The sequence below is a fragment of the Mangifera indica genome, chromosome 12 (assembly GCF_011075055.1).
Source record: "Mangifera indica cultivar Alphonso chromosome 12, CATAS_Mindica_2.1, whole genome shotgun sequence".
NCBI classification, from domain to species: Eukaryota; Viridiplantae; Streptophyta; class Magnoliopsida; order Sapindales; family Anacardiaceae; genus Mangifera; species Mangifera indica.
In genome coordinates this window covers 4,978,687-4,996,209 of record NC_058148.1, presented here as the reverse complement: position 1 = coordinate 4,996,209, position 17,523 = coordinate 4,978,687, and the positions used below count along the sequence as shown (strand labels likewise).

The 17,523-nt window shown below is 31.5% G+C and overlaps 1 protein-coding gene across 1 annotated transcript; it reads left to right on the top strand.

The window, feature by feature from the left end:
- Nucleotides 1-1,020: 1,020 nt before the first annotated feature.
- Nucleotides 1,021-4,308, top strand: LOC123193052. The gene is made up of 2 exons (XM_044605824.1): nucleotides 1,021-1,299; nucleotides 1,966-4,308. The coding sequence occupies exon 2, from the start codon at nucleotides 1,985-1,987 to the stop codon at nucleotides 3,791-3,793; it is 1,809 nt and encodes a 602-aa protein (XP_044461759.1). The 5' UTR covers nucleotides 1,021-1,299; nucleotides 1,966-1,984; the 3' UTR covers nucleotides 3,794-4,308.
- Nucleotides 4,309-17,523: the final 13,215 nt, after the last annotated feature.

Below are 17,523 nucleotides of genomic sequence, written 5' to 3'. Positions count from 1 at the left end.
TTCATATAAAACACGCATCATACTTTATTGAAACATTAGACAAAGCATAAAAGACATCAAATTTGACAAGTAACTTTCTTTTAACCTTATAATAAGCAAAGCTAAGGTATAACCCAAAAACAGTAAAATTGCATTTTAATTATTAAATGAAAATTGAAGTTTCATGTTTGTAAAATATGTAGCCTTTTGGAAAAGGGGGTTAAAGTCAATCTTCAAACTTCACACTCCTACTACTTTTTCCACTAAGTTGTGGAACTTTATCTGACTACTTTATGATTACAAACATCACTTCATGCACACGCATTTACTTTTATTAACACCCACCAAACTATTTTATTAATTTTTCTCATGCTCTTATTCTTATCTCAACCTCCTCTTTCCTTTGCCAACACCATTATGTGTTTGAATTGACTTACCACCTCAATAAGCACTTTCCCTAAGTAAGTACTCCAAGTAATAAGATAAGATTTGTTAACAAGAGAATTTAGCTTGAAATTAGTTGTAAGACTATAGATAACTATTTTGTTATCATTAAAACTATGAATACCCAGTTTTAAATATTCAATTAAAAACTTAAATAATATGTTATTATTTAATTAAATAATTTTAAATTAAAAATAAAATAACACTTAATCTCATGATATAATATTATTTAGATACCTTATTAAGTATTTAAAATTGAGAATACATATATCTCTTTTATTATTCTTTTTTATACATAAATTTATACCTATCATAGATTTTATATAAGAAAATGCAAATTGGTATAATCAATATATAAAAATATATAATAAAAATATATATTTAAAATATCTTTTAATTCTGGAAACCATATATTATAAATGTATTCTTATATATTATAACAATGAAAAAGAAAATTTTCAATTAAATTAACTACTTTAGTGATAAATTAAGTATTTTTATGGATTAAATTTAGAGTCATCTACGTATATAAGTTTTAGGATTGAGAATTTGAGATTATCTTCTCTTCCATATTCATAGCAAGTCATGGAGTGGAGATTTTGATGTGTGAGGTAAAAATGAAAAAAATTTGTTGAGAAGAAAAAGTGATATGGGTTGAGAAGGAAATATGAGATAGTAAAGGGGTTTGAGAAAGCAAAAGAAACACTAAAGTCTTTTTTTATATCTTTAATTTCACTCGTTTCTACCAATTTTCTGCTTTCCTCCCTGCCCCATGTGGCTCTAGTCTTCTCTGACCTTGCCTCCTTCTCTCTCATAATTCCAGTTCTCTCAAAAGATTCCAACCTTTTCCAACTTCACTATCTACTCGTGTATTCAGTAAGTGCCTTTTTCTATTTTTTTTTATTATTACTTGAGAGATTGATGGATGTTGAACGGGGATTATATGTTTTGTGTGGTTGGAGAAAATGGTTGTTTTTGTTTTAAGTTTTGGTTTTGGTTTTCTGGGTTATTGATTGATTGTTAATGTCTTTGTTGAAGGAAAATCACTGGTGTGAATAAATGGGGTTAGGATTATGTCATTTTTGTTTCTGCTTTAGCTTGTATGTTCATGAATTCTTTGACACTAAAAAAGTTTTCAATATTGTTGTGAAATTTTCTTCTTTTTCTTTCCTTAATTCTTAGTTAAAAAACAAAATGCTGACAAAGTTGTGGATGCTTTTTTTTTTTTTTTAAAGAATGATGTTGAGTTCAACTAGTTGAGTTAAGGTGGGATCTGCCTTCGGATCCCGAAATTATCAAAAATAACTTTTCAAGCTCTAATTTGTAACATTTCCTACGTTTCAGAAGGATTTGTAAGAGATCAAGTTCATTTGTTTTTTATATCTTTCAAATTTCAGAGTGCTTTTGATAATAAGAGTTGCTTTTTTCAAGATTTTCATGAGTTTCCTGGTTATCAAAAAAAAAAAAAAGATTTTCATGAGTCACAGTAACTTGTATCAGGATCAATTTTGGCTAATTAATTTATTTTTTGATCATTCATAGACGTTCGGGGGAGTAAAAGATGGTTGCAGAGTCTTGGTTGCGTAATTTGTGGAAAAATTCTCGAAAGCATGAAGCAGGCCCTCCAAAAGAATTGATCGGAGTATTAGCTTTTGAAGTTGCTGGCTTGATGTCTAAATTGGTTCATCTTTGGCAATCTTTAAGTGATAAGCAGATTGCCAGGTTGAGAGGGGAGATTATGAATTCTGTGGGTATAAAGAAGCTCATATCTGAGGATGAAGAGTTCATTGCGAATTTAATACGTTTCGAGTTGGTAGAGACTTTGGCACATGTGGCAAAATCTGTGGCCAGGCTCGGGAAGAAGTGTAATCACCCTGGATTGAAGAACTTTGAGAATGCGTACGAAGAATTGATCAAGATTGGTGCCGACCCATTTGGATGGGGTTTTACATTGAAGAAGATGGACAAGAAAGTTAAGAAGATGGAACGTTTCATTTCGATAAATGCCACTTTGTACCAAGAGATGGAAATGCTTTCAGATCACAAACAGACTCTAAAGAGAATGAAGGGTAATGATAATGACTTAGACAATTTGCTTGAGTTTCAAAAGAAGGTATCATGGAAGGAACAGGAGGTGAAGAATCTGAGAGAGGTCTCTATTTGGAACAAAACCTATGATTATACAGTTCTCCTTTTGGCAAGATCACTATTTACTTTATTTTGTAGGATCAAAGACGCCTTTGGAATCAGCTCAAGCGCAGATGTTGGTGATTATAAAGATTTCGCTTCTGATTATATACCCCGCAGCCACTCAGTTTCTGCATTAATGCAGTCTTCAGTTCATCCATCTGACAACACTGGCATTGCTAGATTTTCATCTGGTCCCCTTGGAATGTTTGCTAGTAACTCAGGCCCAAATTCAAAACCTAAAAATATAAATAATTACCATTCAGGTCCTCTTATTGCTGCAAGCACAAAATCAGGTCCTCTTTCTGGAAAGAACAACAATGTCAACTTCTATTCAGGTCCTCTTCAGAGATCAACTCCAAAGTCAAGTACCATTTTTGGAAAGGATAATAAAAGTGGGAAGAAGATGTGGAAGCTTCGTGACATGTCTCTTGGCTTTAATGGGAAGAAACCATCATCGAAAACCAACCAATTGACTCAAGTAGGACCATTCAAGGGATGCATGATGGCTGCTGACGGTTCTTCTGTCACCAATTATTCAAGTCCAGGTGCTGTTCATTTGGGAATTCTTAATGGAGCAAAAGATGGCATTGTAAACTGCCTACCCCAGGGAAACACAGTTTATATTAAAAATTCAGTCTTAAATGGCAAGGGCAGGCTGTTGGATGCTCCTCCAGAAACTCTTGGTGGTGCTGCTTTAGCCCTACACTATGCAAATGTAATTATTGTCATTGAGAAGCTAGTGGCATCCCCCCATTTGATTGGTCATGATGCAAGAGAGGACTTGTACAATATGTTACCTGCTAGTGTACGGGCTGCACTGAGAGCACGGTTAAAACCATACACAAAGAGCTTGGCTACATCAGTTTATGATACTGTGCTTGCAGGAGAGTGGACAACTGCAATGACAACAATATTGGAATGGTTGGCTCCACTTGCTCATAATATGATTAGATGGCAATCTGAGCGTAGCTTTGAGCAGCAAAACTTAATTTCCAGGACAAATGTTCTTCTAGTACAAACCCTCTACTTTGCAAATCAAGAAAAGACAGAAGCAACAATCACCGAGCTTCTTGTTGGCCTTAATTATGTGTGGAGATTCAGTAGAGAAGTCAATGCAAAAGCTCTGCAAGAGTGTGCTAGCAGTGGAATATTTGATGAATGCGTGGGTCTGGAAGGGTAAAGATTATGCTCAGGTTGTAATCAAAGATACAAATCCCATTTGCCTCTGAAATTGACTGGCTTTTGGCATCAGATGGTTGTGAACATTCCATCTCCTGGCTAGTCCATTGAGGTTCTCTATAATAACCGCAGTGTAGGTTAAAGCCACACACACCCTATCAGAGTTCTTTATACTGAAAAGGCACTCTTGATGAGTTGAAGATATAGTTTGAAATTTGAACAATATGCTTTCGGTAAGCAACAATGATGTTTTTCTATCTGCAATCTATCAGCTTCTCTATTCGCTTCCTCATAAAGTAATATGCTGTGTTTTGATTGAGCTATAGTTCAATGATGGAATTTGTATATTTATAAGCGATACACTTTTATATTAAATGTAAATCATCCATGTTAGGCTTTTCATTCATGTATATAGGACTACTCGTGGTTGAAAATGCATGTTTCCAGATAGCTTTGTTTCTACAAATGTACTTGAAGTCTGGAGAAACAAGATCTTAGATTCTGTTCTGTTTTAAACCTTTCTATAGGCTTAGCATGTCATTTATTTTTTGTGAGGGGATGTCCACTGCATTTGACTGCTCATTGCTCAAGCAATGTTTAAGTAACAATCATCGTACATACAACCATATGTGGGTAGTAATAGATATACAATGGGCTACCAAATTGTTGTGCAATAGTTCCATACCCGTATCATGTCTGCTTGATAAGTGATCAATTGGGAGAAACAATAGTCCGTGTTTCAACTAGCGTGTAGACATCCTTCAATTAGAGACCATGTCTTGTTAGTTGACATTTAATCCAAGTCATGTTTACAACGGAAGACAATAACTTTCTACCTAATTAGTCTCGGTCTAAGTTCTATCATTAGTTTAACCATTTAGAAATTTAGTACTTGAATTTGAATTTATGACCAATAATATTATAACTGCTTTCATGAATGCTACAAATATGAAGGATTACCAAGCAAAAAGAGGAAGACACATAACATACAAAAACTTCAGTTATCTCATCTATAATTAATGGTGATCTCGTTTCCTCCTAAGTTTGGTGACACAAGCTCTCAAAGCTAGCAAACATGACGAGGGTATCCTTGTAAATGTGTTTTGTTAGAAAGGGTTAAACCAAAATATTCTTTTGTGAAGAATAATAGGGTTATGTGAAATTGTGTACAAGTATAGGGCTTAAAGTGTAAATTTCCTTAATTCATTAAATAAAACAGGCCAAACGACTTATTCCCCCCAAAGTATGTTGTTTTTCCTCTTTAACTTTAAAAATCTTACATAGCTATCTATGACTGATTAAAATTAACGATTTTAGAGGCAAAATCATCATTTCATCTGTAATATTAAAAATAAACTAAAATATAATATATTTTTCCTCCTTTAAACTTTAAAAACTAAAAGTTTTTTTCTAACTCAAGTTTTAAAAAATTACAATTTCCCCTTAAGGTTTAGTTTCTAGATCTCTAGTGACATCTCTGGTGTCATTGCCAGCAACCTCTCTCTCTTGAAGTTTCTTCTCCCTTCGATGATCTCTCTCCACTTAGTTGGATGTCCGATCGACGTCCAACGAAGCTTTGAAGACAATGGGAGATGAAGCTTTTTGTCAGAAAGACGAAACTCCTTATCTTTTTAGATGTCTTTTATTGGGAAGATGGTTGTCTTCCCAGACGAAGATGGGATCCTCATCTTCGTCTGGGAAGACAAAGAACTTTGTCTTCCCAATGAAGCTCTTCATCTCCCGTCATCTTCGAAGCTTCGTTGGACACTGATCGGATGTCCAACTGAGTGGAGAGAGATCGTCCATGGGTAAGTAAATAGGATTTTCAAAGTTAAGGGGTGAAAACTTGAGATTAGAGGATACTTTGGGTGGGAAATAATCCTTTGGCTTAAATAAAGCTATTAAGCTTTCTTCTTTTACGGGAAGAAACAAAAGCGCAATGAGAAAGAGGGAAAAAAGAAAAAGAGAATGAGAGAATGGGAGAGGAGAAGAAAGCAGAGAAAAAAAAAAAGGGAAAAGGAAAAGAAAGAGAAGAGGAAACTAATGGAAAAATATGGATAGGGTGAGGAACGAGGAAGATTCATAGGGAATTGTAACACCGGCCTTGGGCATACTCAAATGTATGAGTAGGAAACAAACCTTTGAACTATTATTTTATTTTATGTAAATTTTATATTTTTATTTTAAATCCCTAACAAATGGTATTATGAATTTATGGAATGTCTTATAAATCAATAGAAATTTTATGCATATTGGTGATTTTGGTTGTGGGTAACTGTAGAGTTGAAAGCCACTTAAATTTAATGTTGTATATTATTGTAGATTCTGAAGATTAAATTAAAATGAATTTGTATGTGATTGGGAAGTCAAAGTTGTTTAATTCAGTTATGATCTAACTGAAATTTCAGAATAATTAAGTTATTATTGTTTTGTGTAGCTGTATAGTTGAAAAATATTTAATTCAGTTTTATGGGTGACTGAAATTATTAAATGTTAATTGATTTGTTGTTTTGTGTAGTTGTAGAGTTGAAAGATATTTAATTCAGTTGTACAGATGGTTGAAATTGTTAAATGTTAATTGATTTATTATTTTGTATAGTTGTAGAGTTGAAAGATAATTAGTTCAATTCTATGTGAGAACTAAAATAACTGAATGTTATTGAATTGATGTTTAGCGAGGTTGTAAGGATGAAGGTGATTAACATTTAGTTTTATAGATGACTGAAATTGTTGAACAATTCATTTTTTAATGTGGGTATAGTTGTAGAGCCAAAGGAAAGCTTAATTCAATAATGAGTATAATCATATTGTTAATTGTTGCCTAGTTTGGTGTTGTAGGTGACTATAGAGTTGAATACAGTTAATTTATTATTTTGTGGTTGTGTTGATTGCCCGATGATGATTATTCTAAATTTCTATTATAAAATCATTATATTATGAATATAGTATTAAGTTATGTTATCATTTAGATATTTTTCGCCAATGCATATCATGTGATAAGTGTTATGTCTTCTATTTAAACATGATTTTCCCAAACATACTTTATAACTCATGTGATGCTTATTTCCTTAAATTTCAATCCAAATATTGAATATGCATAGAAACGTTGACAACCTCGTTGTTGTGAGCATGTTACCAAATTTTAAAATTTAAAAGTGGTTATAACTTGGTTTAGTGATAATTGCAATCTTTAAATTTTTATTGGGAGCTTGTTATATCCATTCAATAAGAAATTTCAATAATTTGTTCAAGTATGACATTTTTTGATAAATCTTAAATATTAGTAGTAAATGATTTTAATTTAATGGTGATGATTTAAATTCTTTTTTATAAATTTAACATCTTGGGTTCATTAATAATTTATGAACTATTATATATTTCCTTCAAATATGCATTCAATTATTATAGAAATTTTCCCCTTATAGAAATTTTATAACTAGCCATTTATTAAGCTTTTAGCTCACCATTATAGAAATTTTCCCCTCTAGAACCATGTTGAGTGGTTACTCCGCTTAAGGTTGTGCTACGATATAACATCCTTAGTAAGTGTCTTGTTTTGCTTATGTTATGTGAATCTTTTTTAGAACTTTATGTAAATATTGAGAGGTCAAAGGTCTAACTAAAACTTATTCTCATGTTTGAAATGGAAATCAAGATGTTTTTCTTTTTTTGTATAATTGTAGTAAGGCGAAGGCCTAGACATGATATTATAATTAAGTATTATATATGTATGTGTGTGTGTGTGTATGATGTTTTTGTGTATAATTATAGTAAGGCCAGAGGATATGTCTCAGCTTCTTAAATCCTATAAGAGTGTTAGGATATTATAAGATTAATTGGTTGAAGCGAGTCTTGTCAATCCCTCCATTTTCTAATCCTCTTAAAGACATCTTTTTTATTCACTATATACTCATTATGTTGAAGCGCCCTTCCGAGGTTATTAAGGTTATAACTGTAGACATAAGTTCTCGAACAATAAGTTGAACCACATTAAAAAACTACTAGATCCAACTCTTTCTTTACAATCAATTTATATTTCTGTGATGGGTAATATAGTCCAATAACCTATTTTACGCAAAGCTTTGAATTGTGTACATAAGTTTGTAACGAGAAATCTCATCAATAATTTAGTGCTAGCACAAAAAGCCTTCATTCCTAACAAAGATGTTAGTATGTCATCAATCTTTGGCATATTGCTCTTTTAATGCCCATTAATAGGTGAATGAATTTCCCAAATCTTTTTAGCTTAGGCAGAACATCTCTTCTGAAACAACCTTATACAAAAAGGTTACTAAGCAAACCTCAAACAATCATTTCCCTTTACACAAACAAACGAAGCCTTACAAGGACATACACATTAAAGAGGTCAAAACTCCTAATCTAAGTGTCTCCTACAACTTAAAGTTTAACTCACCAAGCATAATTAATAAGCATTGTTGAGAGCACACCATTGCTTTTTTTCGCGAATCATTTCCTAGTATTAGCTTAGTCATACCACGAGGTGAATTAAGCAAATGACTTGTAATATTACACATAAACATGTCATCCTCGATGCATAAGCCAAAGATGTGTACCACCTTAATGGCAAAGTCAAAGACCTCGTTCCCACCAATCACATAAAAAAGAACCCCATTTCTTATAAACGATTAGCAATTATTCCTATCAAATATAGGAAGCAAAATCAAAAGCCCTGATTAGAAATCTTGCCACCCCGTAGCGATTGAATATTTGGCTACAATAGGCGAGATGACTTAAATTGTCAAGCACAAGTTATAAAATGCAATTAATGGATAACATCTCTTGACACATGACTTCGACCGAAGAAAAACATTTGCTTAGTGTCCTTAATAATGGTGCTATTACTATATTTGGTAAATGAGACCAACAATTATTAGACTTGTAAGTTGTACCTGTATAACTTTCTGAATGCCAATTAGGCCTATCCAAAGAAGGTGGTCTAATGGAAATCCGAATAATCCATTTAAGGCATGCAAAACATAACTTGAATTAATGAAAGTTTTGTCCTTTATTGTATAGAGCACATTCCACTTATAGCATTTCCCAACAATGCACTTCATACCTAAGTAGTTAAGGCACCTGAGTTCAATTTTAAAGAGATAATCAATATCAAGTCAATATCATCTTTTGTCATGCTAGAAGTATAAGTCATGATAGGAGGTTAAGGATTGATATTAGATAAGCAAAGAAACACTCCCCGTCTAAAGGCGTCGACCACTAGTGTTGGAATCTAGTTCGTACATAAGGAGTTACAGTGTTGTCTACAATAATAGGGTATATACTAGCTCCAAGGACAATATGACTTGCATATATAGGTATGACTTAGACCAAGCAAAAAAGGTGTAAATTTGTAATGTCCATGATAACTGACGTCATCATACTTCAAACCGTCATATGTTGATTATCCTAAAAAGATATCTCACGCTAACACCAATCATAACTCATACCACCCATCACTGTTATGCAAATTGCCTTTGCCTTTATGACATGGACCACACTCATTCTTCACATAAGGGTTTTTCATTCAAACCCGATGAAAAGGAAAAGGAAGAACATGCATACATGAACTTTCCATAATTGAGTAAGCCCATATGAGATATTTTTCATATTTTATTAAGAAATACATTATGGCATAAGATGCCTCCGCATGCCCACATAATCCTATATGTTATAGTGGTAAGAACAAATACATTTCTTACCAATTGTACTAAAAAGACAAACAAACACTTATCAAATGTGTCATTTTCCTTTAGAGATGAGTCAGACTTCAAACTTCCTTATTTTATTATAAACTGATAAGCCATGTTTAAGTCAAGTTATCACTTAAACATACAAGCAAAATAGGTCCATTTGCCCACAAAAAGGCTATTAGAGTTGAGTAACTCACCATCTTACGAACTAGCATACATACTCATTTGATCGACCAAAAAATGATCCTTTTAAAGCATCAAAAGACTAAAGAATATTGGAAATTCAAGAGAATTAGGCCAATAAATTAGGGAAAATCTAAGAACAATCATAGTCAATTAACTTTGTCCGTAAACATGTCGACCATCTTATGATACAAACATAAAACATTTATTCACTTTTCGTGAATAAGTGGAATGATATGACTAGTGAGTGGTTTGAGGCATACAAAACAATAATTCTCGCCACTAAAGAAGTTTTTATCATTGAGATCTTATTATCTCCATTTAGAATCACTCTAAATAGATAGTATAAAAAGTTTTTGAAATTCTTCATGCATCCTCAAAACTGTGGGGTAATTGTTATATAATAGTTTTTTACCTATAAAGTGGATACTTGAGAAACAACCAAATGGCAAAAGCAACAACCTATGCTTCAACTGGCAAACATACATTCTTTGATCAAATAACAGTTTTCGCTACTTGGCACCCATTCCATATCATCTTCTCAAGATGAAAAATAATAACTTTATACTTATTTAGTCTTAGTCGTGATCATATAATTAGTGTAACCATTTAAGAAGTTAATGCTTAAATTTGAATTTCAAATTTTTAATTGATATCACTGTATCCTCTTTCTTGAATTCTATAAATATACAAAATTACAAAGGGAAAAAAAGGGAAACACATAACATGAATAGATAGACATAAGTTATCTCATTTGTACTCAATAGTGACCTTGTTTTATCTCAAGTTCAATGACAGAAGTTCTCAAACTCAACAACTCTAATAGAGTTATCCTCCACTTTCTAATCCCTTTTGGGTATTCTTTTGTAATCTTTGTAGTGACTCTGTCAAAACATCCTCCCATAGCTATTAATATCACAACCATAGACATATACTCTTAAAAAACATGTCCAACCACTTTAAAAACCATTATGTGTCCCACTTTTTCTCTACAATATGTTAAATAACTAAGTCTATTATTGACTCTTCAACACTGTTATTGTAGTTTATCTTGTGTAAAACTTTGAATTGTATACATCAATTGATGATAAAAATTGTCTCCACAAATATTAGTAATAATCTTTTATCAACAAGAAGACTAAATAACTCTTCTTGAATATCTTATTTTGGGAATTCAAACAATTTGTTTAAACCATACAAACATGGTACCTTGCATCATTAAATCGACAACTATCTCTCCATTTATTTCAATTTAGTTCTCATATACATAATTCAATAATGTTATTGAAGCATTGCAAATAGTTTGAACTGAAGAATTTTTGAATATCAATCAAATTTGGATTTGATAGAGTTTTTTTTATTGGTGGACTTTGTTTACAGGAGCAATATAGAAAGTGTGATTTGATTGTAAATTGTGTGGTGATATTCGTTCAATAATGAAATAAGTAATGTACTGATCTGTTTAGATAAATGTCACTAAGCTAATGTTTGTTATAATGTGGGTATTAAGGTAAAGTTGCCCATTTTGTACCAAGTTTCGCAAATTATTGTCCAATGTCTTGATATAAAAGAGGGAAATATTACAATACATAATTATTGACGTTGAATAAAATTTTGTTAGATCTTAGACTTATAAGAGATAAAAATAAATTAGATTCTAAAACTTGTTTGATTGTATTTATTTACTTTATTCAAAGTCTTTATTTATGATTATATAGTACTCTTGACAAGAAGTGTGATGAATAGTATTGTCTTAAAATAATAATAATATAATTTATATTTTATTTATACAATGTTACGAGAGTATTTTTAGATTGTTTGTAAGATTTCAAGATATTATTTATTTTGAAGTTATTATTAGTTTTTCAAAGCTTATTATTATAAAAGTATTTTATCATATTTGACTTATTTTATCTATAATTTTATATTAGTTTTCTAGTAAATTAAATCTAAAATTTCTCATGTTTTTCTATAAATAAATAAATAAATAAATATATATATATATATATATATATATATTATAGAAATTATATTTTCATCAACCATTCAACCATCCTTTAAACTCTATGTAAATAATGAGAAATATTACGTGTATATAGTTTTAAATATATAATTAAGTATATAAATAATGTGTTATTATATGATTAGATTGATAAACACAACTTATGCCACCATATGAAAACTCATATAACTAAATATAACATAAAATATTGTATGTATATTTTTAGTGTATCTCATACAAATCATATCTTTGATCTCATTTGATATTGTATCATAGCTAACCATATACAGCTTTTGTATTGTATTTTTTATTCAAGAAACAAACATTAATAACAGTAAGTTTGTAGTCTCAATATTATCTCCATTATTTTATGATATCGAAGTCACACGACTTAACAACATCTCTTTTCTTTTTGCGTCATGGCTAACAATAAAGAAATCGTGAATTTGGTTGCAACTACATCTATACCATATGTTACCCCTCTTTTGAATGTAACTCACCTAATACCATTAAAGTTAACCCCTTCAAATTACCTTCTATGGCAAATGCAACTTCTGCCTTCTCCATATAGGTATAAATTAGCTCAACATATTGATGGCAGCCAGTCTCCACCACCAAAATTCCTCAACGAAAATGAAGTCAATCTTGCCTACACTTCTTGGTATAGCCAAGGTCAACTTATTTTGGGCTAGATAATCAGCGCCCTCTTTGAAACAATACTACCTCAGGTTGTTGTCGTTTCCTTTACAAGGGAGGCTTGGCAAAAACTTGCTCAAACTTACTATTGTTGATATTTGTTTCTGGAGTAAACAATACAAAACAATAACAGTATATGGTTAGCTATGATACAGTATTAGATGAGATCAAGGATATGATTTATATGAGATACACAAAAATTATACACAGAATATTTTATGCTATATTTAGTTGTACTAGTTGTCATGTGGTGGCATGAGTTGTGCTTATCATAGATATCACTTTATTCTTAATTTAAAATCATCTAATCACATGATGATATATTATTTATATATCCAATTATACACTTAAAACTGTTTGCATATAATTTTATTAATAAATAATCCATAATAAATGAGTTATAAAAGTGTATACAAAAACAAATAGATAAACAGTTGCTAAGTTAGTCACTTTACATATTTAGTGAGTGATCTTCCTGTCTCTTACTAATACCAAAGATCATTAAAAATATATATAGTAACTACGGATATAGTGTATAGCTATAGTAATTAAATGAAATTAATAACTTTCAAATTTCAATAAGCTGGTTAGAAATTAAAATTCTAAAAGGATTGTTTCGAATTCTTGAGGAAAGAGAATTAAGGATAAAACTTTAGATTTAAATGTTTAATTAAGAATCTCGTAATACTAGCAGGCTTAAAGTTATTCACTAGCACTCTGTTGACTTGGTGACCATGATACCTTGCTAGAGGGCAATCTTGGTATGTGTTTGGATTCAATTTGAATCCTAATACTATTAGTCTAATTGAGAGTTTATAAGTCACACATATAGGAGTTGTTCAAACTTTTGAGGTATAGGATTATTCGAGATGGATTGAATCTAGATTTTGAATTGAGAGTCTTGAGTCTTGAGAGGTTTTAGGGTCCAAAGTATAATAATCCTGACATGTTTAAGTTTAGGTAAAATTAAGAATAGACTAGATTTGCCCAATAGAATTGAATTAGCCCAGTTCGACTTTTTCTTGATCATGAATGGTCATTTATGCCCCATAAATGATTATGCATGGTAAGTCAAATTTGGATAAAACTTTATCCAAATTCTTGCCCAAAGATTTAGTTAAATCACAGATCATACAAGATAAAGATTAAGGATGAATGATCGTTCATCCATTAATAAATGGTCATTCATAGCATTTTAAAAATAAAGATGTGATTTCACAATTTCACATCTTTTGCCAAAATACATAGACGAACATCTATCTCTTTATACACTTTCCTCATGCATCATGTTCCAATAAATGCCTATACATGATTTTAGCCTTCTTTCGTCCATGCTTCGAGGTGCCTCCCTATTGTGGGTTAGAAAGCAAATTCATTATCAGGAAAAGTCTGAATGAGCCATCAAATGTAACTATTATGTTGTAAACACCCCATAGATGTTATTGCCATGTTCATGAAAATGTTTATCTAAAATGTGATCCTAGTTAGGATTTTTGGGTTGTTTGTTCTTGAGTTAAAATTTTTAATTGTTTCTACTGCTCTTGCTAGTTTCTGGTGACCTAAAAATTCCTTACACACATATAAGGCTTAGATACCTCTAAAGCATATGTATGGGAATTCAATTTTCCGTAGTTTATGAGATTTGATACCACTCATATAAACATGTTTTTGAGATATGTTTTTAAGGATGTTTTGCAAGAAGGCATCTGTGACATAGCATTATACATAGATAAGGTTATAAGATAGTTTATTGATTGGTGTCCACTATTGTGTAGCCTAAAATTGAAGGTCCATCAATTAGTGTCTAAAGTAGGACATGCTAGAACATGGAGAGTCTATCAATTGACATCCATAGTAAGACATGTTAGGACCTTGAGTTTATTGATTGGTGACAAAAGTATGATGGATTAAGACATGAATAGTCTTTGAGATTTAGTTACATGAACAAGGTGTCAAATCTTTGCCTCATCTTAGTCCAATCGACATAGAATGAAATAAAAATAATGTTCAGATGATGTTTTCACCCTTTATTATAAAAGGTTATTTGTACATGCAAGGTATTCCATGACATTTGATTAGGGTATAAGTATAAACCCTATATGACGAGAGAAATTTTGAATAGGAATTAGAGATAGATAATGAAAGGGAAAATTTGAGAATTGAACTTACTAAGTATTTTAGTAACTCATATTTTTCTGTTTGATTTTGTAGGTGAGTCTCTATATGGTGGCTATGAGGAGGCTAGTTAGCTACGAAATAGCATGAGAGCGACTTTGATATTGATATTATGTCTTGTGATTATTATGTTGACAATGTTTTTATTATGATATCTGGATATGTACACAAACACACTTTTGTCATGGATTGATTTGGATATCATTTTATTTTTATGATACTTGTAGATTATTTTTGTGATTTTTATGTTAAGGGCATTTTGGTGATTATATGATGTTATGTGTGTTTTAATTACCTTAATTGCATGATTAGTCAAGAATTAGTGGTACTTTCCTTCAAATGGGAAAGACCTCTAGTATGATGTAACACCTCTCTAGAATATTTGCTCTCTAAAAGAATATGTCACCTATTTTGACTATATAAGCATGCATTCACTTGATAATTAAAACTATTCATAACATAAGTCATCAATTTACAAAAATTATGAAAATACATTAATTGAACATTATTGAGACAATGTGTCAAAGGATGTCCAACTACATGAATATAAATATCATCTCAAGGTAACTATAGTGTGTAGTCAAATACATAGTCACAAAAATAATTAACCTCAAATACATATAATAGTTATAAACAAAACATTTGAAGTGACATGATTGCCTTTATGTTACTTTAAGCTCGCTAACCGCTATTCACCTTATAGTTATCATAATCACTTATACCTACACATATGAAAAGTAAGGGAATAAGTCACTCAGTAAGTAAGAGAATCTATTATTATATTTTATATAATCCTTAAAATGCCCTTGATTGCATCCTATCATAACTTTGTCATCCAGAGTCTATCACTAAACTCCTATTAAGATAATATCAGGTAAAACTTAAACTTAAGTGCATGTAAAAATATGTAACTAAAAAATAACTGAAATACCTTAATTTATTAAAACCATATGTCACATGTCTGAAAACTTAATCCTCATAATTTAATGTGTAAAATACCCATAAAGTTTTAACTGGAATAACAGAATACATAAATATCAAGTAAACTAGAAATGATTGTTTTATCCTTTGCCCTCATGTAACTACTTAGTTGGACTGATGTCTCCTCTCGCATGCCCCACTACTTACCTTTACTTGTAAAACCACACAATAGCAAAACATAGGTGAAAAAACACTCAATAAGGAGGTGACCTCTCAGCACCTTGCACAAGTAGAAACTAAAACTATGCACTTCAATACTAAGTCTCTATATGGCTAATACAGATGTTATTTAACACTTTCCTTTGCACATCTATCTATTCTTGGCACCCTTGTCTCCTAAGTACATAAGTCATGTCATATAATCTACTAAAACCTAAAATGATCTTAACATATATTATGCCTTAATGAAAGCAATGTGACATATTTGATGTCTACTAGATATTATGCCTCGACATATGCCACCTGAACAATCAGGTTAACTAACTATGATAATCTAGTCACAGGAGAAAACTAGTTGTAGTCCCTCCTTTACCACATACGAATAGCTATAAGACTACTACTATAAAACCATCCTCGGATAACCTTTACTATGAGCACATATATGATGCATCCTACTGAGCACCTGAGGAACTAACTAAAGTGTTACTATCCCTTACCATGCACACCTGAACTAAATTATACTATGTAGCTAATGCATTTTGGTGTCGAGTGTATAATGCATCTCATGGATATATATATCTCTCATGTAACCCTATTATTTTCACATATCTTGCCATTTATGCATATAGTTGGTAGTCATCTAAGTGTGCACCACTTTTTTGACTTAGAACTGACTCAGTCGGGGTTTGTGTTGTCTTCTATAAAGTTAAACACTTTTGTAAAGCTAATTGTCTTTATCTTACCTTGTTAAGGCCTTTCTATTCTCTTTTTCCTATCCTCCCCTCCTTGCATACAACTTAATGTTAAAATATATTTTTTTTCTATTTCTTGGTATTCACATTGGTGTGTTTGGAACTTACATGCTTATGTTCCTCATGTTGCTTATACATAGGCATATTATGGTCTCACTCCCCCATTGCCAACTTCTGTATACAACTTGTTTTCTAATGCTAACACAAGCATTCAGTTTTGGGGAAACCATACACAAGCGTGTGTCTTATACCATAGAACCATATAGATATCTCCTTAGAACGAATGTACTACCATGCTAAGTTTCCTTTTTAATATGAAGGATACACAAGCATGTAGGTTACCCTACACTACCATGTATCGTGATCTGAACTTTGTCCCCTATGATTTTCCTTAAATTTTAGCCAAACTTTGATAATCCAAACAATAACATACAATTAGAATGTGTCTCTAAACACACTATATGTTTTTCTTTTAATTATATTACTTATACATGGCATAATTTCACATATCACACATAGTTTAGTTTCAACTCTTTAATCTATATAACCATTTTGCATATTCATCAAAATTGCATGCTAATTTTTCATATTCTAATCATATAATTATTCAAGTCATTATCTCACACTCTAAACCATGTAAAAGAACTGCAACACACAAACACCATTCACATGTTTAGAAAAACAAAGAAAACTATTTGGTTTTTTGGTGATCAATAGCCTTTTTTCAAGGCTTAAAGGTTCCAACTTTCCCTCAATTCTTCTGTTCATGCAACTATGGGTGCAAAATAAAATAAACATTAGGTTTTGGGCCCCGTTTTATTTCCACTGTCAAACACGATATACAAATGTGTATGACATTTTTCAAATAAGGTAATTTCCATTATGATTTGTGCGGCTATGGGTGTAAAGTAAGTCTGACTATTTCCCTGACATAAATCTATCCCAGCTGATTTATACACGTAGTGTCCTTAGTTGCTATAAAATATGTTGACTTGTTCAACTTGTCCATTGTGACCTATAATGCATTATAACCTCTTCTAACCCTCGACGACCCAACTAAAAAGTCTATTAAGAT